We start from the raw sequence: 15,000 nt of genomic DNA, 5'->3' as shown, positions 1-15,000 counted from the left end.
CATAATTACCGACCACTCATTTTGGGATTATAAGCCACACCAAAGGAAATAACCGAAGTAAAAGGTGATATTGCTTTTAGAAGTCTTTGCCGGATGGTCGCTGCGCTGTCAGTGGCGACGTGGAACTCGTGCCGAAGGGACGTGTTGCCCTCGAACTCATACCTTTCTTTCACTCATTCTCCCCTCCTGCGCCCTCGGAAACGAGACACACGACACCAGCAAGGTATGCTTATCATTTATGTATTGATTTTCTAGGGATTTATCCCGAAGTGGCGGGTTTAGGTGAGCATTTCATTCTCTTATATGGCATTCTCCCGAGTGCGGTTCAAAGGTTAACCTTGACAAATTGACAGTAATTACACATATTTTATCACATTTTTGGTGCTTTGCGAATCATTTTTCCAAAGTTAAAGTCATTTGTGGGTAAAAATACCAGGTATGATTTTTCTAAGTTGATATAAACATTATTGTCTGTCATGGATACGTGTCAGTGACTGTCATATGTATCTCTCTATTTTCTCTCTGATTTTCCTTCCTGTGTGATCTGGTCGTCGAATTTGTAGTATTAGTAGCATCGGTTGCATTTGCCTTGCACAGCAATTGATAACAATTGCATTGGACATGTCAGGGATGAACCTTGGCGAATTTTTAATTACATAATATGCAAGAAGTATACCATTTTATTTTATTTATTTGGGTGTTAATTGCTGATTATTTCTGACCCATGTATTGCTAAAATAACATATTCCATATCAGAGTTTTTATAATTTTGCAAAGCAGTAGATAAGACCATAGTCCACATCAAGAACATTGTTATGGGAGGAAGATATCTCCGTTGACAGCATTTCCTTTCCGAGAAGAACATGATAAATACGGGAAAAGTTTATCCAGGACTAAGAATTTTCTGTTACTCATCGTCAGTAGAGAATACTGACCTGGTGAAGTGAAATGGCCTTGGAGAAAGTGAGGAATGGTGATGTGGCATAATTGTTGTGAATGAAATCAGCTGGCACGTTTGTAGGGATAACACCTGATGGAGTAGTGTACGTTGTGAATGATTGTGTGGTCATAGACGTCTATTGAATTATGAATTATGTGGAAAGGAGACTACACGGCCCTTCTGGGAACTGACCTCCTGACCCGATTCGATGTTGGATTTGTTATTCGTGCTTGCGTTTTGATTTCTTCAGCTTCCGCATTAGTCGTATTGTTTTCTTTCATGTTAAATTATGTTTTCATTGAGTAAATTATGCAAGGAAAGAGGAAAGAATCCCACAGGCTGTTCTATACCTTCCTCCTGCCAAGCGTGCGAAGGTTGCTTACCGGATTTTCTTTTCTGCAAGAGAAGAACATCAAGTCAGTAATATGCAGTTGATAGAACGTAAATACTATCAATTTTTTTCAATTGAGAAAAAGGCATATGTGCAAACCATAATTAGCTTTGCCTCTTTAGCCTCCCTTTCATAGGGTTTTATGGTATTGGTCGAAGGTTTTTAAGTACACTTTTTTGGTAGAATTCCAATTTCTCACAGCCATCGAATCTCGAAATTTAAAATTTTGTTTACAGTTCTTCCTGGTGTGTATTACGTGAATCTGCTGTTGTTTTCCATGGCAAACGACTGGTTCAGAATTGTTAAGATCCCAATAGTAGGGGAGGGACTGAAGTATTTTATGGAAATGAGAGAGTAAAGTGTAATAAATGTAATGAATGTGTATTAACCCACACAGGACGGGTGGTACAGCATGTGTACCGCGCATTCAAAAGTCCAGTTGCCGGGCGGCACAGTATTGTGCCAGCCATTCAATTGATTTAGGCCTAATAATTCGAACTCCCCGGCATTTGGACATTCAAGGCTAGAATTCCCCCGTCGGGGATGGGTTAAGAACATGTAAAAAACAATGCAAAAACTCATCAGTGTCATGAGTTATGTGGTCAGTGTAAGCTTGGTATCGCACTGTTACATCATGAGTGACTTGAGGAAAATATATTGCTGGTGCATCAGACATGCTGAATAACTTCTTTATTAGCAATTTGCAGAAAAAAGTACCTGAATGAAAACCGTTATATAATTTTTGTTATTTCAAATACATGCAGTATCTTCCTTGTATCTTATGTCTATTTGAAACTAGACTTATACCCCCCCCCCCTCCTTCTTCTTCTATTTTTAAGCAGAGTTTACTTTACAGTAGATGAAAAAGCATGAAATTTTTTTTTGAGTCAAACCTTCAGGTTACAGTCAGGTCACAGGAACTTCCCCATTATTTTCACATGCCTATATCAGTCTTCCTGCTCTTGCTGCTATATAGTAAATAGAAAATTAACCCACTGATGATGAAGGGCATCTATACATGTCATAGCTAGGGTGGCCTTGAATTTTGGATGGAACCTATAAATACCACGACAATACTCTGTTCTGCGCACTATGTAAGCGTGGGGTTTTATGGCTCTGACTCTTAGTTCTTAGGATGCAGTCTTCCAATCAGCGTGAACCCTCTTTAGCTTTTATTGAAAAAAAACAATGTTTAGAATGTCAAGAAACAAAAACTAGAAGAGAAAAAACATCATGCTCACGCTGCTAACTTTTACCTGTAGGGGCAATCTTGATATTAATTGCAGTGCAGCAGATAGTGTTCTGATTGTTTCTTGGCCCCACTGGGTCATGAGTAAAATATTGATGGATTGTGTGGCCTTTCATGCTTATCAAGACTGCATAATGAGAGATTTTAAGATTGAGTAGTGTGCCAGACCAACACTGAATCAAAAAGTAGCCAAGCACAGTGTTATTTTGATGTGTATAAATAGCTTTTATCAGATTTGATAGACGCTGAAAGATTTTGTTACCTCCAGTAAAATTTGGATTCTCTCACTTGAATCTTTAGACTCAGAATTACTTAGCCAAATGTTGTGGCATGATGGTCAATTTGTCATTTTAGCCAATAAATATGATGAAATTCATAAGTATTAGTGGAGCTGCTACTAAGGGACAGAATATATTCCTTAGAGAAATAGAAGTAGCAGCTTTCATGTTTAAGTAAAGTAACATAGTGTTAATCTTTGGAATTTTTTAACTGATTAAAATTCTGAAAAAAATTATGATTTGGCTTTTTGTAAATGTCTTATATACGATACACAATTATATATTGATTGTCAACTTTCCAGGTCCTTTATAATTGAGAGGTGCACTTACAGACAGTAGGCCTAATACACCTAGCTTCCTTGCAATATGTCTTCAGGGTCCCTGTGAGTAGATGCTGTGTTGAATCAATAGGGTTAGGGCGATGCCTTGCTGCTTATTATCCTTAGCCCTTTATCTAATCTTTTATCTCTTTATGGTTGTCTTGGAATTGGAAGATTTAAGCTTCTTTTCTGCTGGAATCATTTTAACATGCTTTTAGAAGTGGTTTAGTCAATGGGATTCACCTACTAACGACTTTTGTTATTCGCACATAGAATGAAATACATTTTGAGTCCACGGAGCAATTTTTATTAATATTTGTGATTTTATTCATTTGCACTTTTGAAGTCTATTTAATATGCAGCCTCTGATTAGTTTATTATCCCAAATTCATATAACTTTAGTCATTTTACCTTTAGGTGTAAAATGCAATCACAAGCAGTACCTTTTCACATTTTCCACTTGACTTTATAAATAGTGAATTTCATCTGTAATTTTGATCCACATACTGGGACTTGTGAGGGACAATAGCTGTTTTAGAGCCAAGACCAGCACTATTTCTATACATTGACATAAGTTTTAGTTTTGTATTCAGGGTTCAAAATATCATAGTTTTGATGTTTTCTTTATTTTATTCTTATTCTTGGTTTTACTCTACTTGTTACAGGAGTTTTGCTAGAACATCGTAATCATTATTCTAGGGTACCTTTTCAAAGTCATTAGGTTACCCACGTTGATTATTTTTTATCACAATAGGACATTTTATAGTGGACTATATGGAAGGATTTTACTTCTTTCAATTCTTAGTTTATTGGTTTTGTTATTTGATTTTCCTTTCCTTCCTTCCTTCCACTGTATAGAAAAGACCAGACCTGTATGCAAGTGTGAGAGGACTTATTTCATTTCATTCTTTGTGAGCTTTTAATGGTGTGGAAATGTTCTTCTAAATAACAAAGAAATACTTGTACAAAATAGTTTCTGGTGAAAGCATTGAATGTATGTCTTTGTTGAAAATGTGTATAGATTAAATGTTGCATTACAATTTTTTATGTATGATTTTTATTTATTTATTTATTTATTATCTATTTATTTATTTTTTCTATCAAGTATTCAAAGTACTTGAGCTTTGAAGAATTTTTTTTTAATACAGCATAGGGTTATTATGATAAGCATTATATAGTCATGTTTATTTATGCATGATATTTGTGGACCTGTTTCACAATGCAAAATTTTAATTGACACTTCTTTTTTTCCCTTGAAAGAATGTATGGGTACCAACCACAAGCAGCGGCGCAAGCCCAGCAGTACCAGCAACAGCCGGGACAAGAACAATACCAACAGCAACAGCAGCAGGGATACCAGCCGCAGGCACAACAGGGATACCAACCCCAAGGGCAAATGGGATACCAGCCTCAGGCACAGCAAGGTTACCAGCCTCAGCAACAGCAGTATGGACACCCACAGCAGCAACAGCAGCCCCAGCCCCAGCAGCAGCAGCCCCAACAGCAACAATACCAGCAAGAGCAGTATGGAGCCCCAGCACAGCAGCAGCCGCAGCAGCAGCCACAGCCACAGCAGTCCTCTTTTCAAGATTTCATTGATGCCCAAGAGTCAAAGGAGGTAAGGGAAGTTGTTATTTTGGTTGACCTTAGGAAAGTAAGGGCTGATGAATATTTGGAATTTGACTATGAGGAGGATTTTTCTTCCCTTTTTTTTGTGGAAGCTATATAACTGGATATGATGTGTAGGTGTTCAGAAATTAGAGAATACAAATATACAGTCGTGCTTCACTGCCAGTGCTATGGAGATCTCACATAAGCATGATTGCAGGGCGTTCGCTTTTCCTGGAATGTGTGGCCATCAAGCCGGATTGAAGCCACTCGCATGGTAGTTCCAGTTGCCGCTGCCTACACACCGTTGAAGAAACGAGACGATCTGCCCCCAATCTGTTACGAACCTCTTAAGTGCACTCAGTCACAGTGCGGGGCCATCCTGAACCCTCTCTGTCAGGTATGTATGTGTTTTGTGCTCTGTGATATTGAAAAAAAAAAAATAGAAAGTTGATTTTATCTGGTATTTAGGAATTTATTTATATTTGACTTAAAACTGTTACATGAGCTGATTGGTGGTGATCTTGCAGGTTGACTACCGATCGAAGATGTGGGTGTGCTGCTTCTGCTTCCAGCGCAATCCTTTCCCAAGTAGCTATGCATCCATCAGTGAGCAGAGTCAGCCGGCAGAGCTTTTCCCTCAGTACTCAACGATTGAATACACAATTATGGTAATTCTGATTTTATTTTTGGCTTTGTTTAGAGGATGAAAACTACATAATTGGATTATTAGATGCAATTTTAACATGGTAGTATTTATTCTGATGGGTATTGTTGAATTTTCAGAGGCAGCAGAATATGCCACCAGTTTTCCTGTTTGTGGTAGATACATGTGTAGATGAGGAAGAGTTGTCAGCCCTAAAGGAGTCAATTACAATGTCCCTTACCCTGATGCCTGCCAATGCCTTGGTGGGATTGATCACATTTGGACGTCATGTACATGTGAGTATCTTTCGTCTTTTTGTCAAAAGGGCTTGTGTGTTGACTGGAAAATGGAAATCTCAAACTTCAATGGAGGAATGGATGGAACTTTAACTCGACTATATATTTTTTTCAGGTTCATGTGTTAGCCAATGAAGTATTGAGGAAGCAGTATGTGTTCCCGGGACACAAGGACCAGACAGCAAAGTCTGTACAGGAGTACCTTGGGGTTGGGCTGAAGGCTACACAGACACAGGTAATGTTATCCATGTCATTGTATGCAATTGTCATTGGAATTTATCATGAAATAGGTGGCCTTTCAAGTAAATAAAGAATTATATCTTCTTTTTTTAGTATTTTTATGATAATACTTCTTATGAAATGAGTTGTGAAAGACTGAGAAAGTACAGGGGAAAGTGAGGGGGAAAGGCCAGGAATTAGCTTTTTCTTGTCGATAGCCAGCATCTCTTGTTTTAAATGCAGAGGAAGGGAATTTCAGTTGCACTTACCTGTCTTGTTACCTTTCCAGATGCCAGGCCAGGCTGCCCCTGCTCCTCAGCCTGGTCAGATGAATAACAGGTTCTTGCAGCCTGTCCAGGAGTGTGAGATTATGCTGGTTGACATTCTGACTGACCTCCGCCGTGACCCCTGGCCAGTGTCCTCAGGAAAGCGATCCCTGCGAGCAACAGGCTCTGCTTTGTCTATTGCAGTTGGTCTGTTAGAGGTAATGCATTTCTGTGAATGAAAGACTGTTGAATAGAGTGATTGTTATACCCTTGGATTATTACATTAACTGTTTATAGTATGTATTATAATGAAGTATAATTTTGAAGGATTCATAATCTTTGTAATAATTTTATCCTGCCAACAATCAGTAACTTTAATGTTATTTCTAGCAGCATAGTTAAGTGAAACTTCATATTATTAGATTCTTAGTAATTTGGTCAGGTTATACAGACCATATTTTCCATGTGTTTTTGCCTTTCTGATTATCGTTTGACTAGTTAGTATACCTATTTTTATCTGAACAAATTGTTTTAATCTCTCTTGTAATATGAACACCTCAAATTCGCTCATTTCAGGCATGTTACCCAAATACTGGAGCTCGTATCATGACCTTCTTGGGAGGAGCTTGTTCTGTAGGCCCTGGGATGGTTGTGGACGATGATCTGCGCAGACCTATTCGTTCACATCATGATATTGAGAAGGTGAGGATAAGGAATGGATGAGTTTCTAATACAATTCCATATATCTGAATATTTATACTTTACACAAAGTAGCTGCCGTTTTGTAATAGAAGGATGAAGTCGGTCATCTCAATTTAGTTTCTAATCTTTCCCTTATATTCTAGGATAACTGTAAGTACATGAAGAAGGCCATCAAGTTCTATGAAGCCCTAGCTAAGAGGTCTTCAGATAATGGACACATCATTGACCTGTATGCGTGTGCCCTGGATCAGGTCGGGCTGCACGAAATGAAATATTGTTCCAACTATACAGGGTGAGTCCGAAAATTACTTTCCTAGATTTTGCCAGTTATTTATGTTTTTATGGACTGAATATTATTGAAATTAATTTTAAAAATACTGTTATTACTAGAGAAATGAATACATAGTTGCTGGAATATTATAAAGTATTTTTTTGGTGAGCATTATTTTTAATGGGACTTCCTTTACAGAGGTCACATGGTCCTGGGTGACTCGTTCCAGTCATCCCTGTTCAGGACAACATTCCAGAGGGTGTTTGCCCGTGACGAAAAGGGTAACTTGGAGATGGCTTTCAATGCCACCCTTGAGGTGAAGACTTCGCGGGAACTCAAAAGTAAGTTGTTCATTTTCTGTTGTGTGTAAGTTGTTCTCTAGACCATATTCATACATGGATCCCCCACTTAGATTTTTGAAGCATGTTGTTGTAATAAAGATTATTTTTATATATCCTGATAATAGTCTTTGTGCTCAAGTAATATATGAATAAACATAAAATGTGCCAGTTCCAAAAGTGATCTACTTACTGGAAGACAAGACATCACTCACATGGAGCTTTTTAATATTGAGAACTCCTTTTATGTGAAATGGCTCTATCTTTATGGTGCCCGTCACTAGTGTTGAACAAAAGTCACAAATTATATTCTATAATTTATCATTCATATGGACAATGACAGATGGCTGCAAGATGAACACTGTCTAATATAAATGTCTAATATAAATGTTAGAAGTGAATTGCTATCTCCTCTGTTGCCCCCAGTCTACCTCTCCGATATGTCATATATTTTGTCTGTGCACATGTACATCTGTTTTTATTAGTTTTTTTTTTTTAAGGGGAAAAAAAGTCTGCTTTATGAACTAATTTTTTTTGGATGTAAGATTCTCATATTTATTTTTCTTAATTTATAGTTGCGGGTGCACTTGGCCCATGTGTGTCTGCTAATGAAAAAGGACCAAATGTTGCTGAAACAGAAATTGGCATTGGAAATACCACCAAGTGGAAGATGTGTGGCATAGGACCAAGCACTACTGTTGCCATATTCTTTGAGGTAGCCAATCAGCAAGGCTCAGACATTCCAGGCACACGAGGACACGTTCAATTCATCACCAGATATCAGCATGCCTCGGGACAGACGAGGGTCAGAGTCACAACAATCGCACGAAAGTGAGTCCTCATAGCAGACCTGGTTTGTATTTTAAATGGTTGATTGGCTAAAGAAAGAAAAGTTTAGTTGGTTTAAAAGCCTGAGTTTCTTAATGTTCTTTTTTTCTTTAGTTGGGCAGATGCACAGACCGGACAGCAGTTTATTTCTCTTGGTTTTGACCAAGAAGCAGCTGCTGTGCTCATGGCTCGCTTAGCAGTCAACAGATCCGAGACTGATCAGGATGGAACGGACGTCCTGCGCTGGGTGGACAGGATGCTGATTAGGCTTGTAAGTGTGAAGCAAGTGATTTAGATAAGGATAAGGTTCTGTGTATCAAGGCAAAAGATAGTTTTGATTGTTAAAAATGATTTTTGAGAAAAATACTTCTAACCTCAATTATTCCATTTTATGAACACTAGTACAAAAGTTAAAAGTTGATTCAATATTGTTTGGAAATGGGCTTTACATTCCTTATACTAACACTTATTTTTGTTTACAGTGTCAGAAGTTTGGTGATTTCACTCCAAATGACCCCAATAGTTACCGCTTCCATGATACGTTCACCCTCTATCCTCAATTTATGTTCCATCTGAGACGTTCACAGTTCCTTCAGGTGTTCAACAACTCGCCAGATGAAACCTCCTTCTACAGGTGAGGTCATCGAGTTGGGAATAATTTTTGCACATAGGATCTTCATGACATAGTTCATAGAAAAGGAATTAGTCAGAAAAGTACAGATTTGTCTTGAGGGAAAGAGTTGATGAATCGGTAACCATCACAAGAGACTATGCTTCAATGTCACAATCTGTATATATTGTTTTTCTTTATCATAATCTTTAATCTCTGCCTCCTGGATTTAGTCTTAACAGCAGCTACCATTTCCAGATGCATGCTGAACCGCGAGAGTGTGACAGAGTGTCTAACTATGATCCAGCCTGTCGTGTGCAGTTACTCCTTCCAAGGTGTAGAGCCTGTGATGCTGGACACTTCCTCCATTCAGCCTGATCGCATCTTGCTCCTGGACACCTTCTTCCATGTGCTCATCTTCCTTGGAGAGGTAAGTCTAGTGCTGCTAATAATGTGGCTGGGTTTTTGCTGTACTTTTTATTATTTTTGTGTCAGAACTTTCACTTGAGTTATATGTCAACATAGAGCATCTGTGTGTGTCTGTGTCTGTGCATTTAATTATTTGTTAATTTGATATATATTTACCTTTTTCTATGTCTACACAATTAGACATGTCCTTAGGATTGTTCACATAGTTAGACATGTATATGTCGATATTCCTTTGTAGAATAGTTTAGGAACATATCAATTGTATTTTGTGGGAGATTTGTATCAACATGTGTATTTCTACCACTTCAGACGATGGCAGCCTGGAAGAGGGAGGGTTACCATGAACAGGAAGAATATGCAGTCTTCAAAGAACTCTTACAGTCCCCCGTGGATGATGCTCAAGATATTCTAGCAACCAGGTTCCCCATTCCACGTTACGTCGAGACAGAGCAAGGAGGATCACAGGTTCGTTCTTGGGAGGTGGAATTTATTAGTATTGCTCATGAGTACACTATTATGTCCATATGATTTTTATTTATATAAGTTGATACAATTGTTTTCCTTCATCGGCAGGCTCGCTTCCTTCTCTCGAAAGTGAATCCTTCACAGACACACAACAACGCTCTGTATGGGGTAAGTCTTTATACGTATATATCCATATATATTTCTCCTTTTTTTTTTGTAATTCTAAACATTTAATCCATTTGTTTTTAACAGTTTGCATATATATCCCTTCATGGATATGTTTTTTGTGTGTGTAAAAAAAAAATTGTTAAAAGATACTCAATTTGATGGGTTAACTTTAATTTCAAGGGAAATCAGAAATTAATATAGAGCACCCAATTTTTTTTCCCCCCTTTTGACTTTCCAGTCAGCGATCCCAGACCCCAATTCTACGGTATTTATTATTTTTTTTGTGGTTTGGTGATGGCACAAAGTTAACTCTTGCATTGTTTTTCTTTTTATCCATTGAAAAATGTAGCACTTGTTGGTGATGGTGAATACACAACAAAGGGCTTCTCTTGAATTTAACATGTTCCTTTTAAGAAAGTGTTTGTGACACACACTAGAAGGTGCCGGAACTTAATTCTTGTAGTTTGAACACGGGCTATGTTACACACACGACACAAGAATAGAAACGTTTCTTTCAAGTTTTCTTTCATTTTATGCTAACACAAACCTTGTGGTTCACATAAAAAAAATGGTTTTGGGTGTTGTTATATTATAAAAGGTAAGTCTGAACATGATAAATAACTGCAGAATGCTAAATGTCTTCTCATTTTACCAAGTATAGTGATGGATACATTAGTTATATATACACTTGATATTTCATATTTGTTTTTAAGGTTATTTCCTTCAAGGTTTCTTTTCTTTTTCATACTCTGGACAAATTTGTTTAACTTCATTTATCCAAGAGCAAATTGAAATAGTGCAACAGGAGAAATGCTATAATTTGTTAGTAGTGTTGAACAGCGTTTTTAATATCAAAACATGATTAAAAGAAAAGAAACCAGTTTGGTTGTATACTTTGGTACAATGCAAATACAGACTTGGGACAGATGGTTCACAAAGAAATATAATTTTTGAGAAAACTTGGGTTGGGGAACAGGTGGTGGTGTGGTCTGATATCTTGTTTTCATAAGTAGATGGCAGTGGTATTAATATTGAAAGGTAATTATCTTGTAAGTAAATTGGTATTTGGACAAGTATTTAAGGTTTATGATTATAAGTAATTGATTTTAGGTTTTCAAATCCAAGACTAGATTAGGTAGGAAATTTTAAAAAATAAAAATAAAAGTTAAAGTGGCAGAGAACTAGATAGAATCTGTATTTAGATGTATATCACCAAAAGGAAGGCACTGTAGATATTTGTTTCTGGATCTTTTTGTCTAAAATTTCTGTAACTATTTTTAGTGAAAGAGCAAAGCCCTGTTATAGCGAACAGGTTATCCGAGTTGATAACAGAGTAGTCTATTTATCTGGGTCAACATTCGTATCCTGGGTACAATTTGAGTTGGTTCATTTAGGTGTTCAGTTTTAGGTAATTCTGTATATTTAGGCAGTAGTTGTAGTGCCCCCCTCCCCCTTTTCATTCCCAACACAACTGCAGTATTCACTTTAACTCTTTCTTTTTAGGTTACAATCTTACTCTTGGTAACTATTCATTGATTTTTCAGGACGGTGGCGCTCCAGTTCTCACAGATGACGTCAGCTTACAGGTCTTCATGGAGCACTTGAAGAAGCTAGCAGTAACGTCAAATGCATAAAGCAATATTAGCCAGTTTTACTGTTGTTATTAGACTTTATTTGCCTGCAAGACACCAGTATAAATATGCTCTGGACCCAATTCTTCAAACTAAGAAAATTTTTATAGATGCATGTGTTATTTTTGCAAAGATCTATGCAAATCCTTGCATCACAGATAAGTTATATTTCAGGATTTTTAGTACTTCGGTGACTACTCGGTGATTTATATTTAAGCATCTTGTACCAGACAGTGTCTTAATCATGGAAGTGGGTTTCTTTTCCTCTATGAGATGATAACAGATGGCAAAGAAAATTATCGAGTGTTGTGCAAATGACACATTAAGAGGATTTAAAGAAGAAATATTTCAAAGATTTTATTTTATTTGTTAATCTTATCACAATAGATTATCTTCATTTGCTGTAATGTGTTAAATAAACATAACATTTAAATTATTTTCCTGTTTTTTTTTCCTGAGCTCCGAAATAATCAACAGTCAATATTTTTAATGAAGTAATCCAAAGGCATTCATGAATATTTAACTGTAATACAAGTACAAACTTTCAAACAAAATAATTGCTTACTACAGACAGATAAAAGGAAGAAACTGATCATAGTACTAATGCATGCAAAGTCTAGAAGAAAAAAAAAAATACTCATTTCTATGTTACAATAAACAAGGAAATATATCTGAAATAGCATTGAAAGTTCAGATTGAAATTATAATATATAGCTGCAATGGAAATAAAAATTTGCATCATTTGAAAGACTTAATGATAGTCATACAAGGGCACCACTATATTACTGGATTAATCCTAAAACTAAACTAAACAGCCAATTTCATTTTAAATGCAAAGAGAAACAAAATATTTAGATAACACTTTTAGTATTAAGGAAAATATGTAATTGCTTATAGGAAGGAAATATATTTAGAAAATGAGGAGATACATAATTCTGAATACATAACAAAGAATAACAATATAAGAGGAGGACAAGACCCGATTTGATGAAATAAGGAACAGAATATGATAAGCGGTCAAGACATGAATTAAACTTATTATACATGCACTACATAAGCAAAAGTTTCACAAAAATGTCTTGCGAGCCAATTACATCAGCCAGTGTACAAATTTTAAGAGTACAGAAATTCTTACTACCAAACACAATCACTACAAGAATTTTCTCATTCATTCACTCACTCCTGAACATGTCCGTTTGTGTTGCTAGTTTTATTCACAAGTGAATCTTCCCCGCTGCTTGTCTTGTCTTTCCCTAAATCTTCAAGACAGTCCATGACGTGCAGAACTTGCCCAGCTGACGGCCTCCTTTCGGGGTCAGACTCCGTGCAGGCATAAAAGAGCTCGAGGATCGGTAGATATTCCTCTTCAAGGACGACATCGGGAAGGGCAGGTCGCGTACCTAGTCGTAAAAGAGTTTCTTAATGCTTTCTATGTCTCTGATCAACTTCAGTATTATTTCAAGTAATGGTTTGATGCATTCCACAATATTAAAAAATTACAATACCAAGAATGATTTGATTAGATCTGATTTGACTTGACCTGACTTGATTAGATTAGATTTTCTTTTTTTCTTTCTTTCTTTTGATCATTAAAAGGCATACCCAGTGCTTTTTGGAAGCTATCCTCCCTCTCCATCTCCAGAACCACTCTTGTCTCTTCATCAACAACTTCATCAATGGAGTCAGTGCTGAGTTTATCCACATGGGGTGGGGAAAGGGAGATCATTTCCCTGTGTAGAAGGAAAAAAGACAAAGAATAATTGTAATTCTGTAAACAATTTACTTTAAGATTATCTCAATAACAATGGGATAAAGACAAAGATCTGCTATCTTACTGAAAATGCTGAAATGTGCCACTCTGAAGATAATGTTGCTTCTATTTTTTGTTGTATTAGAACCTTATCTCGGAACAGTTGAATACATATGAAAATAGTTTAACATATAGTATATAAGAACACAGAATTCTGCAGCTGGCAAACCAATATTCATCACAAACTACTGCATTCTCTGTTGTCTTATTACAAAAGTCCTCACAGCACAAAGTCTACAGCAGCCCAACAACTATTGTATTTTCTTAGTTTTCTCACTTCAGTAATTTTTCTTGTAAGATTGCACCTCCTGCATTAGAAAAAGCCTTGCAAACTGTCACTATACTATCAAGGTAAAGATGCACTGGAGAGATTAGTGATGACTCATGGCTGACTGACAGGTTGGCGAGGATAATTATTTGAAAGTAAACAATGTCATATGGACATTTTCCATTCAGTCAGTCATCATCATCAACCTCTCAAGTATAAAACTGTCTTTTCATAAAAGAATAAAATGCATAAATATGAATGTCTCAATATTCTTACCAGAGGACAAGGCCGAATGCAAACATGTCAGTCTTGTGTGAAATGGTATTCCCATAGATGGCTTCTGGTGCAGACCAACACTCGGTCCCTATGTAACAATCATCGTTGCAGGCTACCACACCCTGCACATAATCTTTTGTTAAGCAACTTTCATGGCGAGAAGAGTAATAAGTAAATAAAGTCATTAATTGTTAAAGACCCTAAATTTAAACAGGCGTAGGTGTAACAAAAATATAGTAAATAGTAAATAGTAAATAGTAAATAGTAAATAATAAATAATAATAATGATAAAACACATGCATATTCCATACATATGCAAATATAAGTGGTAAATGTAACTGGGATCTTTTTTTTTCTTGACTAGATGCTTTTGGACTTTAAAAATAAATGTGCAAATCCTAAATAAACAAATGTTAACAAATAGAGAAAATCAAGTTTCTAAGTATATTTCTATAACTTGAATTTTGATAAAGAAAAAATAACTAATATACATTCCCTTCTATATCCTTTTATGAATCTAGTTATGAACCATACTTAGTCACAATAGACATGAATTACACAACCCAAAACTCCTATGAAATGATTCCCTGCATTCCATTAAAATACCTTATCATTCAGCTTCAGTGACACTCCAAAGTCACAAAGTTTTGCAGTCTTGAAGTCTCCTAGGATGAGGATGTTAGCGCTCTTCAAGTCTCCGTGCAATATCCGCTTGTCTTCATGCAGATACTTGAGAGCGGAAGCGACATCCTTTGCAACCTGAAAGAGTCAGCGTAATGCCATGATGTTATGCTTCCCTTGTGTAAACTATGTAAACCACCTTGTGCTAGACCACACAGAACCTACCTCTACATATACATAGAACTGGAAGTACAGATGCAAAATCGGCTTCATTAAAAGTGCATAAACTGGTATATAAGTCAAGGTACATGTAACACCAGTTTAAATTTGGATAGAGAATACGTGATTTAACAAATATTTAAAGAATATA

At 36.5% G+C, this 15,000-nt stretch overlaps 2 protein-coding genes across 5 annotated transcripts in view; one reads left to right on the top strand and one right to left on the bottom strand.

Annotated features, from left to right (window-relative positions):
- Nucleotides 1–94: 94 nt before the first annotated feature.
- On the top strand, nt 95–12,091 carry Sec23 (transport protein Sec23). Of its 4 annotated transcripts, XM_043035561.2 has the most exons (19): nt 96–223; nt 3,161–3,241; nt 4,439–4,796; nt 5,007–5,186; nt 5,317–5,457; nt 5,573–5,728; nt 5,844–5,963; nt 6,237–6,431; nt 6,790–6,915; nt 7,059–7,207; nt 7,385–7,527; nt 8,100–8,355; nt 8,467–8,623; nt 8,835–8,986; nt 9,221–9,392; nt 9,701–9,856; nt 9,965–10,024; nt 10,263–10,289; nt 11,569–12,091. In XM_043035561.2, exons 2-19 carry the CDS (start codon nt 3,225–3,227, stop codon nt 11,656–11,658), a joined length of 2,655 nt encoding a protein of 884 aa, XP_042891495.2. In that variant the 5' UTR covers nt 96–223; nt 3,161–3,224; the 3' UTR covers nt 11,659–12,091. The 4 variants fall into 4 exon arrangements, with proteins under 4 accessions (XP_086391313.1, XP_042891495.2, XP_042891497.2 ...); XM_043035563.2 differs by lacking the exon at nt 10,263–10,289; XM_043035562.2 differs by lacking the exon at nt 3,161–3,241 and having other exon boundaries at nt 97–223.
- Nucleotides 12,000–15,000, bottom strand: part of LOC122266019 (lymphokine-activated killer T-cell-originated protein kinase) — a 5,973-nt gene continuing 2,972 nt past the window's right edge. The window contains exons 5-8 of the mRNA XM_043035566.2: nt 14,616–14,768; nt 14,010–14,131; nt 13,258–13,385; nt 12,000–13,055 (exon numbers count right to left, since the gene is read on the bottom strand). Of these exons, the coding sequence (XP_042891500.2) occupies nt 12,832–13,055; nt 13,258–13,385; nt 14,010–14,131; nt 14,616–14,768 (627 nt within the window). The 3' untranslated portion in view covers nt 12,000–12,831. The remainder of the gene's footprint in view (nt 13,056–13,257; nt 13,386–14,009; nt 14,132–14,615; nt 14,769–15,000) is intronic.

Source organism: Penaeus japonicus, unplaced genomic scaffold (genome assembly GCF_977035675.1).
Source record: "Penaeus japonicus unplaced genomic scaffold, GWHDUDI00000001_assembly GWHDUDI00000042, whole genome shotgun sequence".
Taxonomy (NCBI): domain Eukaryota; kingdom Metazoa; phylum Arthropoda; class Malacostraca; order Decapoda; family Penaeidae; genus Penaeus; species Penaeus japonicus.
The sequence above is the reverse complement of the archived record's forward strand: the minus strand, read 5'-3'. Positions and strand labels throughout refer to the sequence as shown.